The following is a 15,755-nucleotide window of genomic DNA, read 5'->3' on the forward strand; positions in this document are numbered from 1 at the left end:
AAGGGGGTCACACCAGATACTGAAAGCAAAGGTTCACATACTTTTGCCACTCACAGATATGTAATATTGGATCATTTTTCTCAATAAATAAATGACCAAGTATAATATTTTTGTCTCATTTGTTTAACTGGGTTCTCTTTATCTACTTTTAGGACTTGTGTGAAAATCTGATGTTGTTTTAGGTCATATTTATGCAGAAATATAGAAAATTCTAAAGGATTCACAAACTTTTAAGCACCACTGTATCTTTTGGTTCATACTGTCTGCAATGAAATACAAGTCAAAGTAAATTTAGAAAGTACTACTTTCTTTTTTTATTTGCATTTTCCAGACCGTCCCAACTTTTTCTGATTCGTGGTTGTATTTCATTTGTTTCATTGAGTTAATTTAATTAATTTCATTACTTCAATTTTGAAACTACTAACAAAGCACATCGCCATATACTATTTCCTGTATATACACATCACATACTATATATAAGCAGTGAAATTTCTATTCTCTCGATTTCTTTCCATATCCATATTTGCCATTTGAAAAAAAATTGCAGTCAAAAATCTCCTGATTTTTGAGAATCTGGAGATTATAGAAATACATTTTTTTTTTAGATTTTGACATCCTCTTCTTGTTTGCTATCTACAAATACAACCAATTTAGACTTATTTCTACAGTTGCATATACAATATCTATCAGGCCATTCTCTTAATATACATATTATTAAACCAGGATGCGTTTATGTGCATTTATTAAATCTGTGTATATAATATGTAAAAGTATGTTGCTTTCACATGGTTGAATGTTTAGTGCTTGTGCTTGAAGTGAGGTACGACACGTTCATCATTCTGACGCAATGCAATGATACAATGCTGGCTTAACATTTCACTTTAGGTCACTTTTAATCCCAAGATGATTAAAAAAAAAGATCTGTGCTTTGTTGTCATTGCTGCCTGTTATTATAGTTTTGGTAGCTGATGTTAATGGTGGAATGTTCTGGGTTTTTGTTATTCCATATGATTTAGCTTCTACTGTTCTTAAAATCATTGTTTGGTACAAAGAAGATTGGTGAAAATATTACCATCATGTTGCTGGTGTGCCAGTACCATTACTGTACTGGAGTGCATTGTGCTGTCAGTGAGGTTGAAAGTGTTGCTGCTGTTTGTCAGAAATTTAACTCAAGTCCTCCAAAAATTGTTAGGTCTGGCCTTGTTCACAGTTGTCTGCTTTCTGTCGCCCTTCAACAATAATCTCTAGCACTGGGGTCAGATCCATTATTCCCTTCAGCATCTCCATTATGTCTGGGTGCCCTCTGGCTCCTTCAATGAATTCTTCTAGTGTTAATTCACCTTTAGTGAGAAATAGTGCAAAAATGAGCATTTAGTCCAGCAGACAAGAAACAAACTGAAAGCTGCACCACTGTACAGTATACAGTATATGGAAAGTACATGAAATGGAGATGTTACTCTATTTGAAGAATTTTGCTTATGTCAACTGACATGGAACCCAAAAAAGGCAAAAGCAGAACATCCAAGACTGATCATATACTTAGAAAGGAATGAAACACTTTCAGGCATTCTGTTACAGGAAAATAATCAACAACAGGGTGCGATGTATCCCAGCCCAAAGTGGAGTTACTGTTAACACACCAAGTTTAATTATCATGATAGTGTCCTGAAGTGTTTTATTCCTTTTATACCACAACAATTTACAAAATTGGGAAAGTCCACTGTTTGGAAGATATTCCTGTGCCAGAAAACCTAAATTTGCAGCTGTTTGTTAAATAAATGTTGTTTAATAAATATCTCCTGATAGAACACCTTACCAAGAATTAAATTTTTTTGTCCAATAACGTTTTTTATATAATAAAATATAAATCTGTGATTTGCCTTACAGTTGGAATTACTGTCAGAGCTGCTGTTATAAAAAAAAAAAAAATCACTTCCTAAACAATCAGAATTGAGAATTCAACAGTGCTGTGGTATAATTACAATTATTCTATCCACATTCACTGGATATGAGCAATCGTGCACTCTGATTGGCTACTCTACTACTAGTATATAAGCTCATATACCGTGAGTAGAGAAAAACAAAATGGCGGAGTGTGTTGCTGAACCAACGGAGGATGAAATAAAAACTCTACTCGAAAACAAAACCCCCGAAAAAAAAAAAATGCAACACAATATGGAATAAAAATATTTGATGGTAAGAATGTATTTTTTTAATTTTTTGATAATTATGATTATAGCATTTTTCACAAATTGCTACTGTCATTTCGCTGATTTGTTTACATTCTAAGCTGAAATTATTTTGTCTGACATTTTATATAAAGTTTTTATTTATCGGATTTGCAAAAAATAAAAATGCTCTGTTTCTCAAAATCTGGTGAATGTGGATAGAATAAAACAGTTATTCCACTCAATCTCGTCGTACATGGATTGTAGCCAACTTGGCAGTATGTGCCTCGTCAACTGTCAGCTCATGTACGACTCGATTTCATGGAATAACCGTTAAAGGGGAACTGAAGTCATTTTTAAACTTGCTTTATTTCTTAATTATTGTGTTATTGAATTACGTTTTCGGTTTTAGTAACCTTATATTATGACTCATATTGGCAACTATCCATCCTTCCATCCATTATCTGTAGCCACTTATCCTGTCCTACAGGGTCGCAGGCAAGCTGGAGCCTATCCCAGCTGACTATGGACGAGAGGCGGGGTACACCCTGGACAAGTCACCAGGTTATCGCAGGGCTGACACATAGACACAGTCAACCATTCACGCTCACATTCACACCTATGGTCAATTTAGAGCCACTAATTAGCCTAACCTGCATGTCTTTGGACTGTGGGGGAAACCGGAGCACCCGGAGGAAACCCACACAGATACGGGGAGAACATGCAAACTCCACACAGAAAGGCCCTTGTCGGCCGCTGGGCTCGAACCCGGACCTTCTTGCTGTGAGGCGACAGTGCTAACCACTACACATATTGGCAACTAATTGCAATTAAATATTATACTTATCGGCCTGTTTGGTTTTTAGCCATGCTGAATTTAGTTCATTTGGTCCACGGCAGGCGTCGCTTATCCGCGCGATCTTCATGAAACTTGTGCGAGACTTCGAAACATGAAGTGTCAGCCAGGTGTCAGTGCACGGGCGCAGATAGAGGGGGGGACGGGGGGATTCGTCCCACCCAGATTTAAATTCACCTCGTTCGGTCCCCCCCACTTATAGGGAGGAAAAAACGTCTATGCTGTCTTTCTTTGCATAAGGCAAACCTCACGGAAAAATCAAAAGACTAATTACCATTCGGTTTATTGAGGTGCACAGCAGTACATACATAGTTGCAACTGCGCAGACTGCACGGGTTGCGAGCTCGAGCTTGGTTGCTATGGTTACAAGTTTGACAGGCATATCGGGAACAGCTCCTCCTAGTTCAGGACCCCAACACGGCATGATGAAGGGTGCCAAAAGGCAGAAAACGATTGCATCGTTTTTTAAAAAAAAAAAAAAGACTGTAAGTAAACTGTGCCTTACTTTATCATATGACCTTGCAATTTTTTGATAGTCTGTTCAAAGTAATGTCGTAGTGAAAGTAAAATCGTACGGAGTAGAGATGCCTTTCTGGTAGCCTCCTTCTTTCGGTGGTAGCCTGTAGATACAGTGCTCAGAAGGCAGTTTTAATGTTTAATCTGGCGTTCCCTGCCATAATTTCAGCGAGCATATTGTTTCATAAGGAAACTTTGCGAAGAGTTGTTGACTGACTGCTGCTCACGCAACACACAGGCATAGTTAGAAAGTCAGGATGCACTGGTTTACACTTTACACACACACGTAGCCCAGCCTCTCGCTATGTTTAACAGTTGGAACTTAGCGGTTTTAAAACTAGTTTTGCAATTTCTGTGCGTGATGATAATGTGTAAACTTTAGATTTCCATAGGCGATGTTAAAATGTTATCATTGTCCTGGCCTGCAGGTAGTTCCTGGTGATGGCAGTGAGGGAGGTGAAATAACATGTATACACACTACCGTTCAAAAGTTTGGGGTCACCCAGACAATTTTGTGTTTTCCATGAAAAGTCACACTTTTATTTACCACCATAAGTTGTAAAATGAATAGAAAATATAGTCAAGACATTTTTCTGGCCATTTTGAGCATTTAATCGACCCCGCAAATGTGATGCTCCAGAAACTCAATCTGCTCAAAGGAAGGTCAGTTTTATAGCTTCTCTAAAGAGCTAAACTGTTTTCAGCTGTGCTAACATGATTGTACAAGGGTTTTCTAATCATCCATTAGCCTTCTGAGGCAATGAGCAAACACATTGTACCATTTTATTATTTTACTGGAGTGATAGTTGCTGGAAATGGGCCTCTATACACCTATGGAGATATTGCACCAAAAACCAGACATTTGCAGCTAGAATAGTCATTTACCACATTAGCAATGTATAGAGTGGATTTCTGATTAGTTTAAAGTGATCTTCATTGAAAAGAACAGTGCTTTTCTTTCAAAAATAAGGACATTTCAAAGTGACCCCAAACTTTTGAATGGTAGTGTGTGTGTGTGTGTACATATATATATATATATATATATATATATATATATATATATATATATATATATATATATATATGAGTGATTCCACGCTTATGGGGACTGAAATGGGGACATGAACTTATTCACCTAAAACCATTTCTTTTTTTACCATCAGGTCACAAAACATGTAACCTTTAATGAATGATATGTTAAAAGATAACTTTAATTTTCTGAGATGTAATAAAAACATATTTATATGCCAAAGTCAAGCCTATGAGTTCCAAAATGATGTCTGTTACATTACTTCTGTTACGATTGTCCATCTCGCGTCTGTTACAAATTAATTACAATCTAGCTATATACCATGTTAATCTTATTGAAAGAATGTGTATGTTTATTCTACTACACATGTTTATTAATTATATTTGCTAAAACATCACCTTCCTATGTTTCAAAAAGTAATTCTACATTGTTAAAATTGAGAATATATATGTCCACAACACTTCTGTTACGTTCTGACTTTGGCATATAAATATGTTTTTATTACATCTCAGAAAATTAAAGTTATCTTTTAACATATCATTCATTAAAGATTACATGTTTTGTGACCTGATGGTAAAAAAAGAAATGGTTTTAGGTGAATTTTTAAAAATAAGTTCATGTCCCCATTTCAGTACCCATAAGCGTGGAATCACTCATATATATATATACACACACACACACACACACACACAATATATATATATATATATATATATATATATATATATATATATATATATATATATATATATACACAAAATGGAATCATTTGCTGACAGCTCAGTCCCCCCCAGTTCAAAAATTCTATCTGCGCCCCTGTGTCAGTGCCGCCATTTTGAAAACTGTTTTCCAAATGAAATATCGCACAAAAACGAGTTTAAATGACGGTTACTGCCTACTTTTTTCAAACTTTCCTGATTGCTATCAAAACAAACAAAACTTCCAGCTTGATTACATCAGCATTCGAAAGAGGGCGCGTGCGTCTTTTGACAACGTTGGCAGATGTCAGTCACTTTGATTTCCACTGTACGTTTTGCTTCCGTCCTACGATGTCTCGCACAGGTCTCAGCAAATCTCGTTTACGGCCATTGCTTTGACATATGGACTGATATATTACATAGCATATTTCAAACACTCATAATTTGCTATAGCAGTGACAAAATAGTGATCACAAATGCATTCCTATATTTAATAAAATGAGAAATAGAATTTTGATAATTAAAAATTTGCCTTCAGTCATTCTTTAAATAATATCAAAAGAAGCTATCCAACAAACAGGTTGGCTTCATTGTTATGTAACTTCAAATTTAAATGTAGACAGTTTACAAATAAGAATTTGATCCTCCAGAATTTCACATAAACCTTTAATAGCATCAACTCCAGAGGATATTAAATGATTCATCTGGCTTAAGTCTTATTGCTTACCTTCTCCATTGACATCAATTTTTTCGAATATAAGTGCTACTATCTCTTCCGGTACGATGCTGTGATTTTGTGTGATGTCCTGTATGGCCTGTAGTAATGAAAAATAAAAAGTGGATAAAGTGCCATGCTATCATCTGGTTGTGATAATGAAGTATAGACCAGTATTGGCCTGAAATGCTGGATTGCTGTTGGCTCTAACATATTTACAAAGATAATTTTTTTTATCCAATCCATAAACGTATATTTTTTGAAAAATTGATTCTTAGATGCATTCTTAGATTTTCTCTTTAGTTCCACTGAAATCAAAACTGTTTCAGAGCTTTCTTTTTCTAGATTTTTTGATGATTCATTCTGTATTAGTCTTGTGTTTGTCCAATTAAATGCTCTCCAGAATGTACATATATAGTACCAGTTGAAAGTTTAGACACCCCTACTCATTCACAGTTTTTTTAAATGTACTTTGACTCTTTTCTACATTGTAGAACAACACTGAAGACGTCAAAACTGTGAAATAACATCTGGAATATATATGAAATTATGTGGTAAACAAAAAAAGTGTGAAAAAACAAAATATGTTTAATATTTTAGAATCTTCAAAGTAGCCACCATTTACCTTGATGACGCTTTGCACGCTACTGGCATTATCTTAACCAGCTTCATGAGGTAGTCACCTGGAACACTTTTCAATTAACAAAAGAGAAGAAGCCTTAAAGTGCATATCCTGGACCAATTTTTTTTTATATGAAAGTATGTCCCTTTACACATTCATCCAGAAGGGTAATTTTGCACAAGGCCATCTGTCTACAGCAGAAAAAAAATAAAATAACAAAATGCATCTGGAAAAATCCCAAGGGAGTCTGGAGCCAGATTCGTGACGTTACCTGCGGAAGCGCCAGCAGGCTGCGTGAGCTTTGCACGGTTTCAGTACACAGCCTGTGTAGACCAAGCGCTCCCATTTCTCTCTCATTGTCCGGTCTTCTTTAAAATGATGCATACTAATCCCATCAAGATTGGCGTTGCTACACCCTCCTACGATACATCTGTTAACCATTTTAATAATTACACGATAACGTTGAAGAAATTTGCAGAAAACCACCAGGTCGTTTTCTCATAAACAAACCAGCGCTGACATAGGATTCAGAGGGAGGCGTCCCGCACGCGACGTCACGAAAATCAATGTTTGCCGGGAAATCCAAATGCCAAGTTTTTTCAGAGGCGGACCAATTCGCCTTAAATGGTTTGATTTCAACTGAATTTTTCTGGTATTGCGCAAGGTAAAAAAATTGCACAAAATGCAAAATGTGACGGACATTTGACTAAAGTTTAATATAAAATAGGAGAATTACATGGGCGGCACGGTGGTGTAGCGCTTAGCGCTGTCGCCTCACAGCAAGAAGGTCCGGGTTTGAGCCCCGTGGCCGGCGAGGGCCTTTCTGTGCGGAGTTTGCATGTTGTCCGCGTGGGTTTCCTCCGGGTGCTCCTGTTTCCCCCAAAGACATGTAGGTTAGGTTAACTGGTGACTCTAAATTGACCGTAGGTGTGAATGGTTGTCTGTGTCTATGTGTCAGCCCTGTGATGACCTGGTGACTTGTCCAGGGTGTACCCTGCCTCTTGCCCATAGTCAGCTGGGATAGGCTCCAGCTTGCCTACGACCCTGTAGAACAGGATAAAGCGGCTAGAGGAGATGAGAATTACATTGATCTTGCTCCTGAATTTACCAGTGATATGGACTTTAATTTGTCACATATACATTACAGCACAGTGAAATTCTTTTCTTTGCTTATCCCAGCTTGTTAGGAAGTTGGGATCAGAGCGCAGGGTCCACCATCATACAGCATGCCTGGAGCAGAGAAGGTTAAGGGCCTTGCTCAAGGGCCCAACAGTGCAAAAATGAGGTGTGCCTTGTTAAAAGTTAGTGTAATTTCTTGCCTTCTTAATATGTTTTATATCAAACAGTAAATAGTAAATAATAATCATACAGTAAATAGCCCTATTCCACAACTGTAATAATTCATATTATGTCAAGAACCGCTCAACTAAGTAAAGAGAAATGAAATCCATCTTTACTTTAAGACATGAAGAAAAAACATTGAATTACAAGATGTGTTCAAACTTTTGACTGGTACTGTATGTTCTGCCCCTGATTCTGCATTGATGAGCAGATATCCATACACAAACAAATTTAACATTTCAAATATGGGGCTGGGTGGCACGGTGGTGTAGTGGTTAGCGCTGTTGCCTCACAGCAAGAAGGTCCTGGGTTCGAGCCTCATGGCTGGCAAGGGCCTTTCTGTGCAGAGTTTGCATGTTCTCCCCATGTCCGCGTGGGTTTCCTCCGGGTGCTCCGGTTTCCCCCACAGTCCAAAGACATGCAGGTTAGGTTAACTGGTGACTCTAAATTGACCGTAGGCGTGAATGTGAGTGTGAATGGTTGTCTGTGTCTATGTGTCAACCCTGTGATGACCTGGTGACTTGTCCAGGGTGTACCCCGCCTTTCGCCCGTAGTCAGCTGGGATAGGCTCCAGCTTGCCTGCGACCCTGTAGAACAGGATAAAGCAGCTACAGATAATGAGATGAGATGAGATATGGGGCTCTCAAATGGTGCAACAGAAAAGTGTTTGGTGATCATGAGTTTGAATCCTAATAATGCCACAGCCATCCATGGCCAAAAGCTCAAGAAATCAAAATTGATGGTGCTCTCAGGAAGGGAATCTTGGGTGTCTGTGAGCTCATGTATGCAGAAGTGGGCGAATAGCAGTTAGAGTGTATTACGCTGTCCTGTGACATTGCTTGAGCAGCTCATTGAAAAGATGCAGCCAGCTGGGGAGAGATGCCTGATGGGTGGGAATTGGGCATGACTAAATTAGGGACCAAGATTAAATTAGGGAGAAAATTAGGGAAAAATCCACATAAAAAAGTTCAAAAACAATATGACGCAGATCTTGACTAGTTCTCATTCTCATCTCATTATCTCTAGCCGCTTTATCCTGTTCTACAGGGTCGCAGGCAAGCTGGAGCCTATCCCAGCTGACTACGGGTGAAAGGCGGGGTACACCCTGGACAAGTCGCCAAGTCATCACAGGGCTGACACATAGACACAGACAACCATTCACACTCACATTCGCACCTACGGTCAATTTAGAGTCACCAGTTAACCTAACCTGCATGTCTTTGGACTGTGGGGGAAACCGGAGCACCCGGAGGAAACCCATGCGGACACGGGGAGAACATGCAAACTCCACACAGAAAGGCCCTCGCCGGCCACGGGGCTCGAACCCAGACCTTCTTGCTGTGAGGCGATAGCACTAACCACTACACCACTGTACTGCCCTATCTTGACTAGTTGAGTAGTGAAATGGAAAATTGTAGGCTAGCATGTGCACTATGTCTATGAGCTAGCTAGCAGATTTAAAGAGTTGGAGAAACTCAGAGCTTTTTCCTTTGCTTTGGAAGTGACCGTGTGGGCACATTGAGGATTTTACGAGTTAAAATTGGATACTGGATAAAAGATGCTGTGTGTCAAAATCAAGTATTGTGGGTATACAATGAAGATGCAAAATCACATTACACATGTGCAGCTGGAATCGGAGGGAAAATGATTTTCTGCTGTTCTTGTTAAACAGAGAACAATCAAGTAAGTGGAAAAGCGTCTGGTGAGTCAGAAAGAGCAAAATGAATAACCAGGTCAAAACTGCATGTTTCATCACAAAAGATTTGTGCCCCTCCACAGCTGTTGAAAACCCAGGATTTCACTGAATGTTGCATACACTAAGGTTCAGCATTTACGTAATCAAAATGGAGTTTGCATGTTCTCCCCGTGTCTGCGTGGGTTTCCTCCGGATGCTCTGGTTTCCTCCACAGTCCAAAGACATGCGGTTAGGTTAACATGGGGCAGCCATGGCCTGAAGGTTGGGCTGAAGTGCTCTTGAGCAAGGCACCTAACTCCCAAATGCTCCTCGCGCTGTAGCATAGCTGCCCACTGCTCCAGGTATGTGTGTGTTCACTGCTTCAGATGGGTTAAATGAAGAGGAAGAATTTCACTGTGTGAAAAGAGTCTGTGCTTGAGTGTACGTGTGATAAATAAAGGCTTCTTCTTCTTGTTCAAAGTATAAAAAAAGGTCACAGTGTAACAAAAACCCAAACAAATAGTCAAAATGCATTAAATAATTGCACCATTCATTCAGGGCGGCACGATGGTGTAGTAGTTAGCACTGTCGCCTCACAGCAAGAAGGTTCTGGGTTCGAGCCTAGTGGCCAACATGGGCCTTTCTGTGTGGAGTTTGCATGCCCTCCCTGTGCCTGTGTGGGTTTCCTCCGGGTGCTCCGGTTTCCACCACAGTTCAAAGACATGCAGGTTAGGCTAATTGGTGGCTCTAAATTGACCGTAGGTATGAACGTGAGTGCAAATGGTTGTGTGTCTCTTTGTGTCAGCTCTGCAATGAGCTGGTGACTTGTCCAGGGTGTACCCCTCCTCTTGCCCATAGTTAGCTAGGATAGGCTCCAGCTTGCCTGCAACCCTACATGGGATAAGTGGTTATGGATAATGGATGGATGGACGGATCATTCATTGCGTCAGATTCTCTAAAAGCCTCTGATGTTTTGGCAACTGTGAGGATGTTTGTCGCTTTGATACTGGTATTAGGAATACATAAAATGGAGATTGCTGCATCACTTGAAATGTCACACATCGGCTCTGTCACTTCTTTTTTATGGTGAAAATAGTGAAGCTCTTTGAGGTTGTGCCAAAGATACATCAGTGTCAACTCCTAATTGGGATTAAGTCACACATGCACAGATTAAGTGCTGTAGTCTTGTTGAATGTGAGACATGGCTGACTGCAGTCTGAACTCAAAAATCAAATCATTAAGGGACTTTTATGTGTGGTCCTGGATTGCATACATATCCTTTACACAACCATGCACGACTACATGAAAATGTGGTCATATGTTCTGCATACGCTCCACTCTGATCTTAGACGGCTAACGATCTTAGTCGACCTCAAGAGCCAAGAATCTTTGCACTCAAGGTTCATGCTGCTCATTCTCATAAATACTGTATAACTTTGTTGTTGATGTTGTTCTTCTTCTTATGCATAATGCAGAATATCAGTGTCATGATACACACAGTATTTACTGAATCTCATGTATTTTGTATTTTTAAGTACAGATACTTATCTATAACGAAATATATGCAATTTAAAAATGTATATATTTATTTCCATATGCATAGACACACATGAAAAGCACGACTGTTTTTTCCAGCATACCGTGAATATTGTCTCCAGTTCTTCTTTGTCAATTTTTCCATTGCCGTCCTGGTCAAACAGTTTAAAGTACCACTTTAATTTCTGGTTGATTTCACCTTTAAGCATCAGACTGATTGCAGCAATGTATTCCACAAAGTCTATGTATCCATCCTGAACAGAAAAAACATGATGTCAGCTTTAATAAGTAATCATTTTGTAAGATTAATTCAGTTCGATGATGCAGGTATTAAGAGCGTCTTTATGTGCACTATTAATGTGATCATTATCAGACTTCAGCAGGTTATTCAAGCGATCATGCAAAGGTTACCGAGAACTTTACACTGGATTAAATCCAGTATTAGACATTTAACAGAAAACAAAACTGGATTTTAATTAGTAATCAGATTACACAACGCATGTACACTTTTAATCTGTTCTTGTTCTACATCCAAGTATGTGCTTTAACAAGTCAAATACGGACAGTATTATGTACAATTATGTACAACAACAAAAAACCCTGAAAAATTAAAACAAGTTTAACACCACATTCTTATCCAGTATGATCTGGTATGAAGTGGCTGCAGAGATGTGCTCTTTATTTTCATCTTTAGACATTTTTTATATAATAATTGTAGAATCAGAGTAGAGTTTTCTCATTATCAGATTATTGTGTCCATCTTATGTGCAAAATGAAATTTTTGTTTTGCAATTATCAGTAAATTCTGGACACATGAACTTGCTCATTGTCTAATCAAATTAACTGATGACTTCTGAATTTGAAGTTCAGAATTATTTTCATATATCATGTAACACTGTATAATCCTGTCCAAATTGACATCAAGTAACTAATAGCTGTATCTTATGTGACATGGTCAGTGTCACATCACTGAGAGCAAAAATTCAACCAAGCTGTACATTAGACACGATGATATATTAGAGACTTCTCACCCCATTCATGTCAAACGTGTAGAAGACCTGGTCCACATAACTGTTAGCATGCTCAGGCATCCCCTGCAGCCCGAGGATGGACTTCAGCTCAAAGAGCGTGATCAGGCCTGATGGAGACTCCTTCATGAATTTGTTGTACCAGTGGTGCATGTCCTCAGCCAGGATGTCATCCAGGGTGGTGTGTTTGTTGCCCATGTCTGAGGAAACTCTTTGTCCTACACCTGGTTCACCTCAGCGCTCTGGGGTATCAGCTAGGCACTTACCATGTCTCCTGTATCCTGTGGCACTGCCAACCAGTCACTCACTGAGCACTACAGACAGCTCAAGGAAGGGTTTCTAAACCTCTTATGTCAGCGTCACTAAAAAGAGTGTTCACTTGAAATAACCTGTAATAGGATAATAGGCAGCTTTGTACAGAGTGTACAACCCCGATTCCAGAAAAGTTGGGACAAAGTACAAATTATAAATAAAAACGGAATGCAATAATTTACAAATCTCAAAAACTGATATTGTATTCACAATAGAACATAGACAACATATCAAATGTCGAAAGTGAGACATTTTGAAATTTCATGCCAAATATTGGCTCATTTGAAATTTCATGACAGCAACACATCTCAAAAAAGTTGGGACAGGGGCAATAAGAGGCTGGAAAAGTTAAAGGTACAAAAAAAGGAACAGCTGGAGGACCAAATTGCAACTCATTAGGTCAATTGGCAATAGGTCATTAACATGACTGGGTATAAAAAGAGCATCTTGGAGTGGCAGCGGCTCTCAGAAGTAAAGATGGGGAGAGGATCACCAATCCCCCTAATTCTGCGCCGACAAATAGTGGAGCAATATCAGAAAGGAGTTTGACAGTGTAAAATTGCAAAGAGTTTGAACATATCATCATCTACAGTGCATAATATCATCAAAAGATTCAGAGAATCTGGAAGAATCTCTGTGCGTAAGGGTCAAGGGCGGAAAACCATACTGGGTGCCCGTGATCTTCGGGCCCTTAGACGGCACTGCATCACATACAGGCATGCTTCTGTATTGGAAATCACAAAATGGGCTCAGGAATATTCCCAGAGAACATTATCTGTGAACACAATTCACCGTGCCATCCACCGTTGCCAGCTAAAACTCTATAGTTCAAAGAAGAAGCCGTATCTAAACATGATCCAGAAGCGCAGACGTCTTCTCGGGGCCAAGGCTCATTTAAAATGGACTGTGGCAAAGTGGAAAACTGTTCTGTGGTCAGACGAATCAAAATTTGAAGTTCTTTATGGAAATCAGGGATGCCGTGTCATTCGGACTAAAGAGGAGAAGGACGACCCAAGTTGTTATCAGCGCTCAGTTCAGAAGCCTGCATCTCTGATGGTATGGGGTTGCATTAGTGCGTGTGGCATGGGCAGCTTACACATCTGGAAAGACACCATCAGTGCTGAAAGGTATATCCAGGTTCTAGAGCAACATATGCTCCTATCTAGATGACATCTCTTTCAGGGAAGACCTTGCATTTTCCAACATGACAATGCCAAACCACATACTGCATCAATTACAGCATCATGGCTGGGTAGAAGAAGGGTCCGGGTACTGAACTGGCCAGCCTGCAGTCCAGATCTTTCACCCATAGAAAACATTTGGCGCATCATAAAACGGAAGATACGACAAAAAAGACCTAAGACAGTTGAGCAACTAGAATCCTACATTAGACAAGAATGGGTTAACATTCCTATCCCTAAACTTGAGCAACTTGTCTCCTCAGTCCCCAGACGTTTACAGACTGTTGTAAAGAGAAAAGGGGATGTCTCACAGTGGTAAACATGGCCTTGTCCCAACTTTTTTGAGATGCGTTGTTGTCATGAAATTTAAAATCACCTAATTTTTCTCTTTAAATGATACATTGTCTCAGTTTAAACATTTGATATGTCATCTATGTTCTATTCTGAATAAAATATGGAATTTTGAAACTTCCACATCATTGCATTCCGTTTTTATTTACAATTTGTACTTTGTCCCAACTTTTTTGGAATCGGGGTTGTATTTTTAAGAGTTGCTGGTACGGAAAAAGAGATTGTTTATGTAAGACATTCTGACCTCACCTCTGTGCTCAGAGGCAATCCTGGCTATTAGTAAAAAAGTAAATGATTTAATACATTAAGTACATTTTGTATACCACGATGCATAATGATCAGCATTTACAGGATAATAGGAAAAGCATGATACCATTTTTTGTTTTCTGATAACAATACTAAGTATTAGCTGATATCAACGGTTGTGGGAGAAGTTTTCAGATCCTTCACTTAAATAAAAGTAGTGATAGCACACTATACAGTGCCTTGCAAAAGTATTCATCCCCCTCAGAGTTTGTCCTGTTTTGTTGCATTACAAGCTGGAATTACAATTAAATTTCTGGACAAACAGCAGCAACACTTCCAACCTCACTGACAGCACAAAGTACTCCAGTACAATAATGGTACTGACACACCAGCAGCATAACAGTAAGATTTTCACCAATCTTCTTTGTACCAAACAATGATTTTAAGAACAGTACAAGCTAAATTATATGGAATAACAAAAACCCAGAACATTCCACCATTAACATCAGCTACCAAAACTATAACAACAGGCAGCAATGACAACAAAGCACAGATCTTTTTTTTTTTTAAATCATCTTGGGATTGAACGGTACGGTGGTGTAGTGGTTAGCACTGTCGCCTGACAGCAAGAAGGTCCTGGGTTCGAGCGCAGTGGCTGACGATGGCCTTTCTGTGTGGAGTTTGCATGTTCTCCCTGTGTCTGCATGGGTTTCTACTGGGTGCTCTGGTTTCCCCCACAGTCCAAAGGCATGCAGGTTAGGCTAATTGGTGGCTCTAAATTGACCGTAGGTGTGAGTGTGAATGGTTGTTTGTCTCTATGTGTCAGCCCTGCGATAATCTGGTGACTTATCCAGGGTGTACTCTGCCTCTTGCCCATAGGCTCCAGCTTGCCTGCGACCCTGTAGAACAGGATAAGCAGCTACAGATAATGGATGGATGGAAGTCACATAATTATTTGATTAAGATCCACCTGTGTGCAATCAAAGTGTCACATGATCTGTCACATGATGTCTGTATAAATCAACCTGTTCTGGAAGGACCCTGACTCTGCAACACTACTAAGCAAGCAACATGAAAACCAAGGAACCTCCAAACAGGTCAGAGACAAAGTTGTGGAGACGTATAGATCAGGGTTGGGTCATAAAAAATATCCCAAACTTTGAATATCCCAGGGGGCACCATTAAATCCATTATAGCAAAATGGAAAGAATACGGCACCACTACAAAGAGAAGGCCACCCACCAAAACTCACAGACAAGGCAAGGAGGGCATTAATCAGAGATGCAACAAAGACACCAAAGAGAACACTGAAGGAGCTGCAATGATCCACAGTGGAGATGGGAGTATCTGTCCATAGGACCATTTTAAGCCATACACTCCACAGAGTGGGGCTTTATGGAAGAGTGGCCAGAAAAAAAGCCATTGATTAAGAAATCACGTTTGGAGTTTGCCCAATAGCATGTGGCAGACTCCCCAAATA

At 39.4% G+C, this 15,755-nt stretch overlaps 1 protein-coding gene across 1 annotated transcript; it reads right to left on the reverse strand.

Moving 5' to 3' along the window:
• Positions 1–1,188: 1,188 nt before the first annotated feature.
• guca1d (guanylate cyclase activator 1d) lies at positions 1,189–12,383 on the reverse strand. Its single transcript, XM_060935110.1, has 4 exons — positions 12,189–12,383; positions 11,262–11,411; positions 5,996–6,083; positions 1,189–1,340 (listed from the first exon to the last, which is right to left on the reverse strand). Exons 1-4 carry the CDS (start codon positions 12,381–12,383, stop codon positions 1,189–1,191), a joined length of 585 nt encoding a protein of 194 aa, XP_060791093.1.
• Between the last annotated feature and the right edge of the window lie 3,372 nt (positions 12,384–15,755).

The sequence above is a fragment of the Neoarius graeffei genome, chromosome 12 (assembly GCF_027579695.1).
Source record: "Neoarius graeffei isolate fNeoGra1 chromosome 12, fNeoGra1.pri, whole genome shotgun sequence".
Taxonomy (NCBI): Eukaryota; Metazoa; Chordata; class Actinopteri; order Siluriformes; family Ariidae; genus Neoarius; species Neoarius graeffei.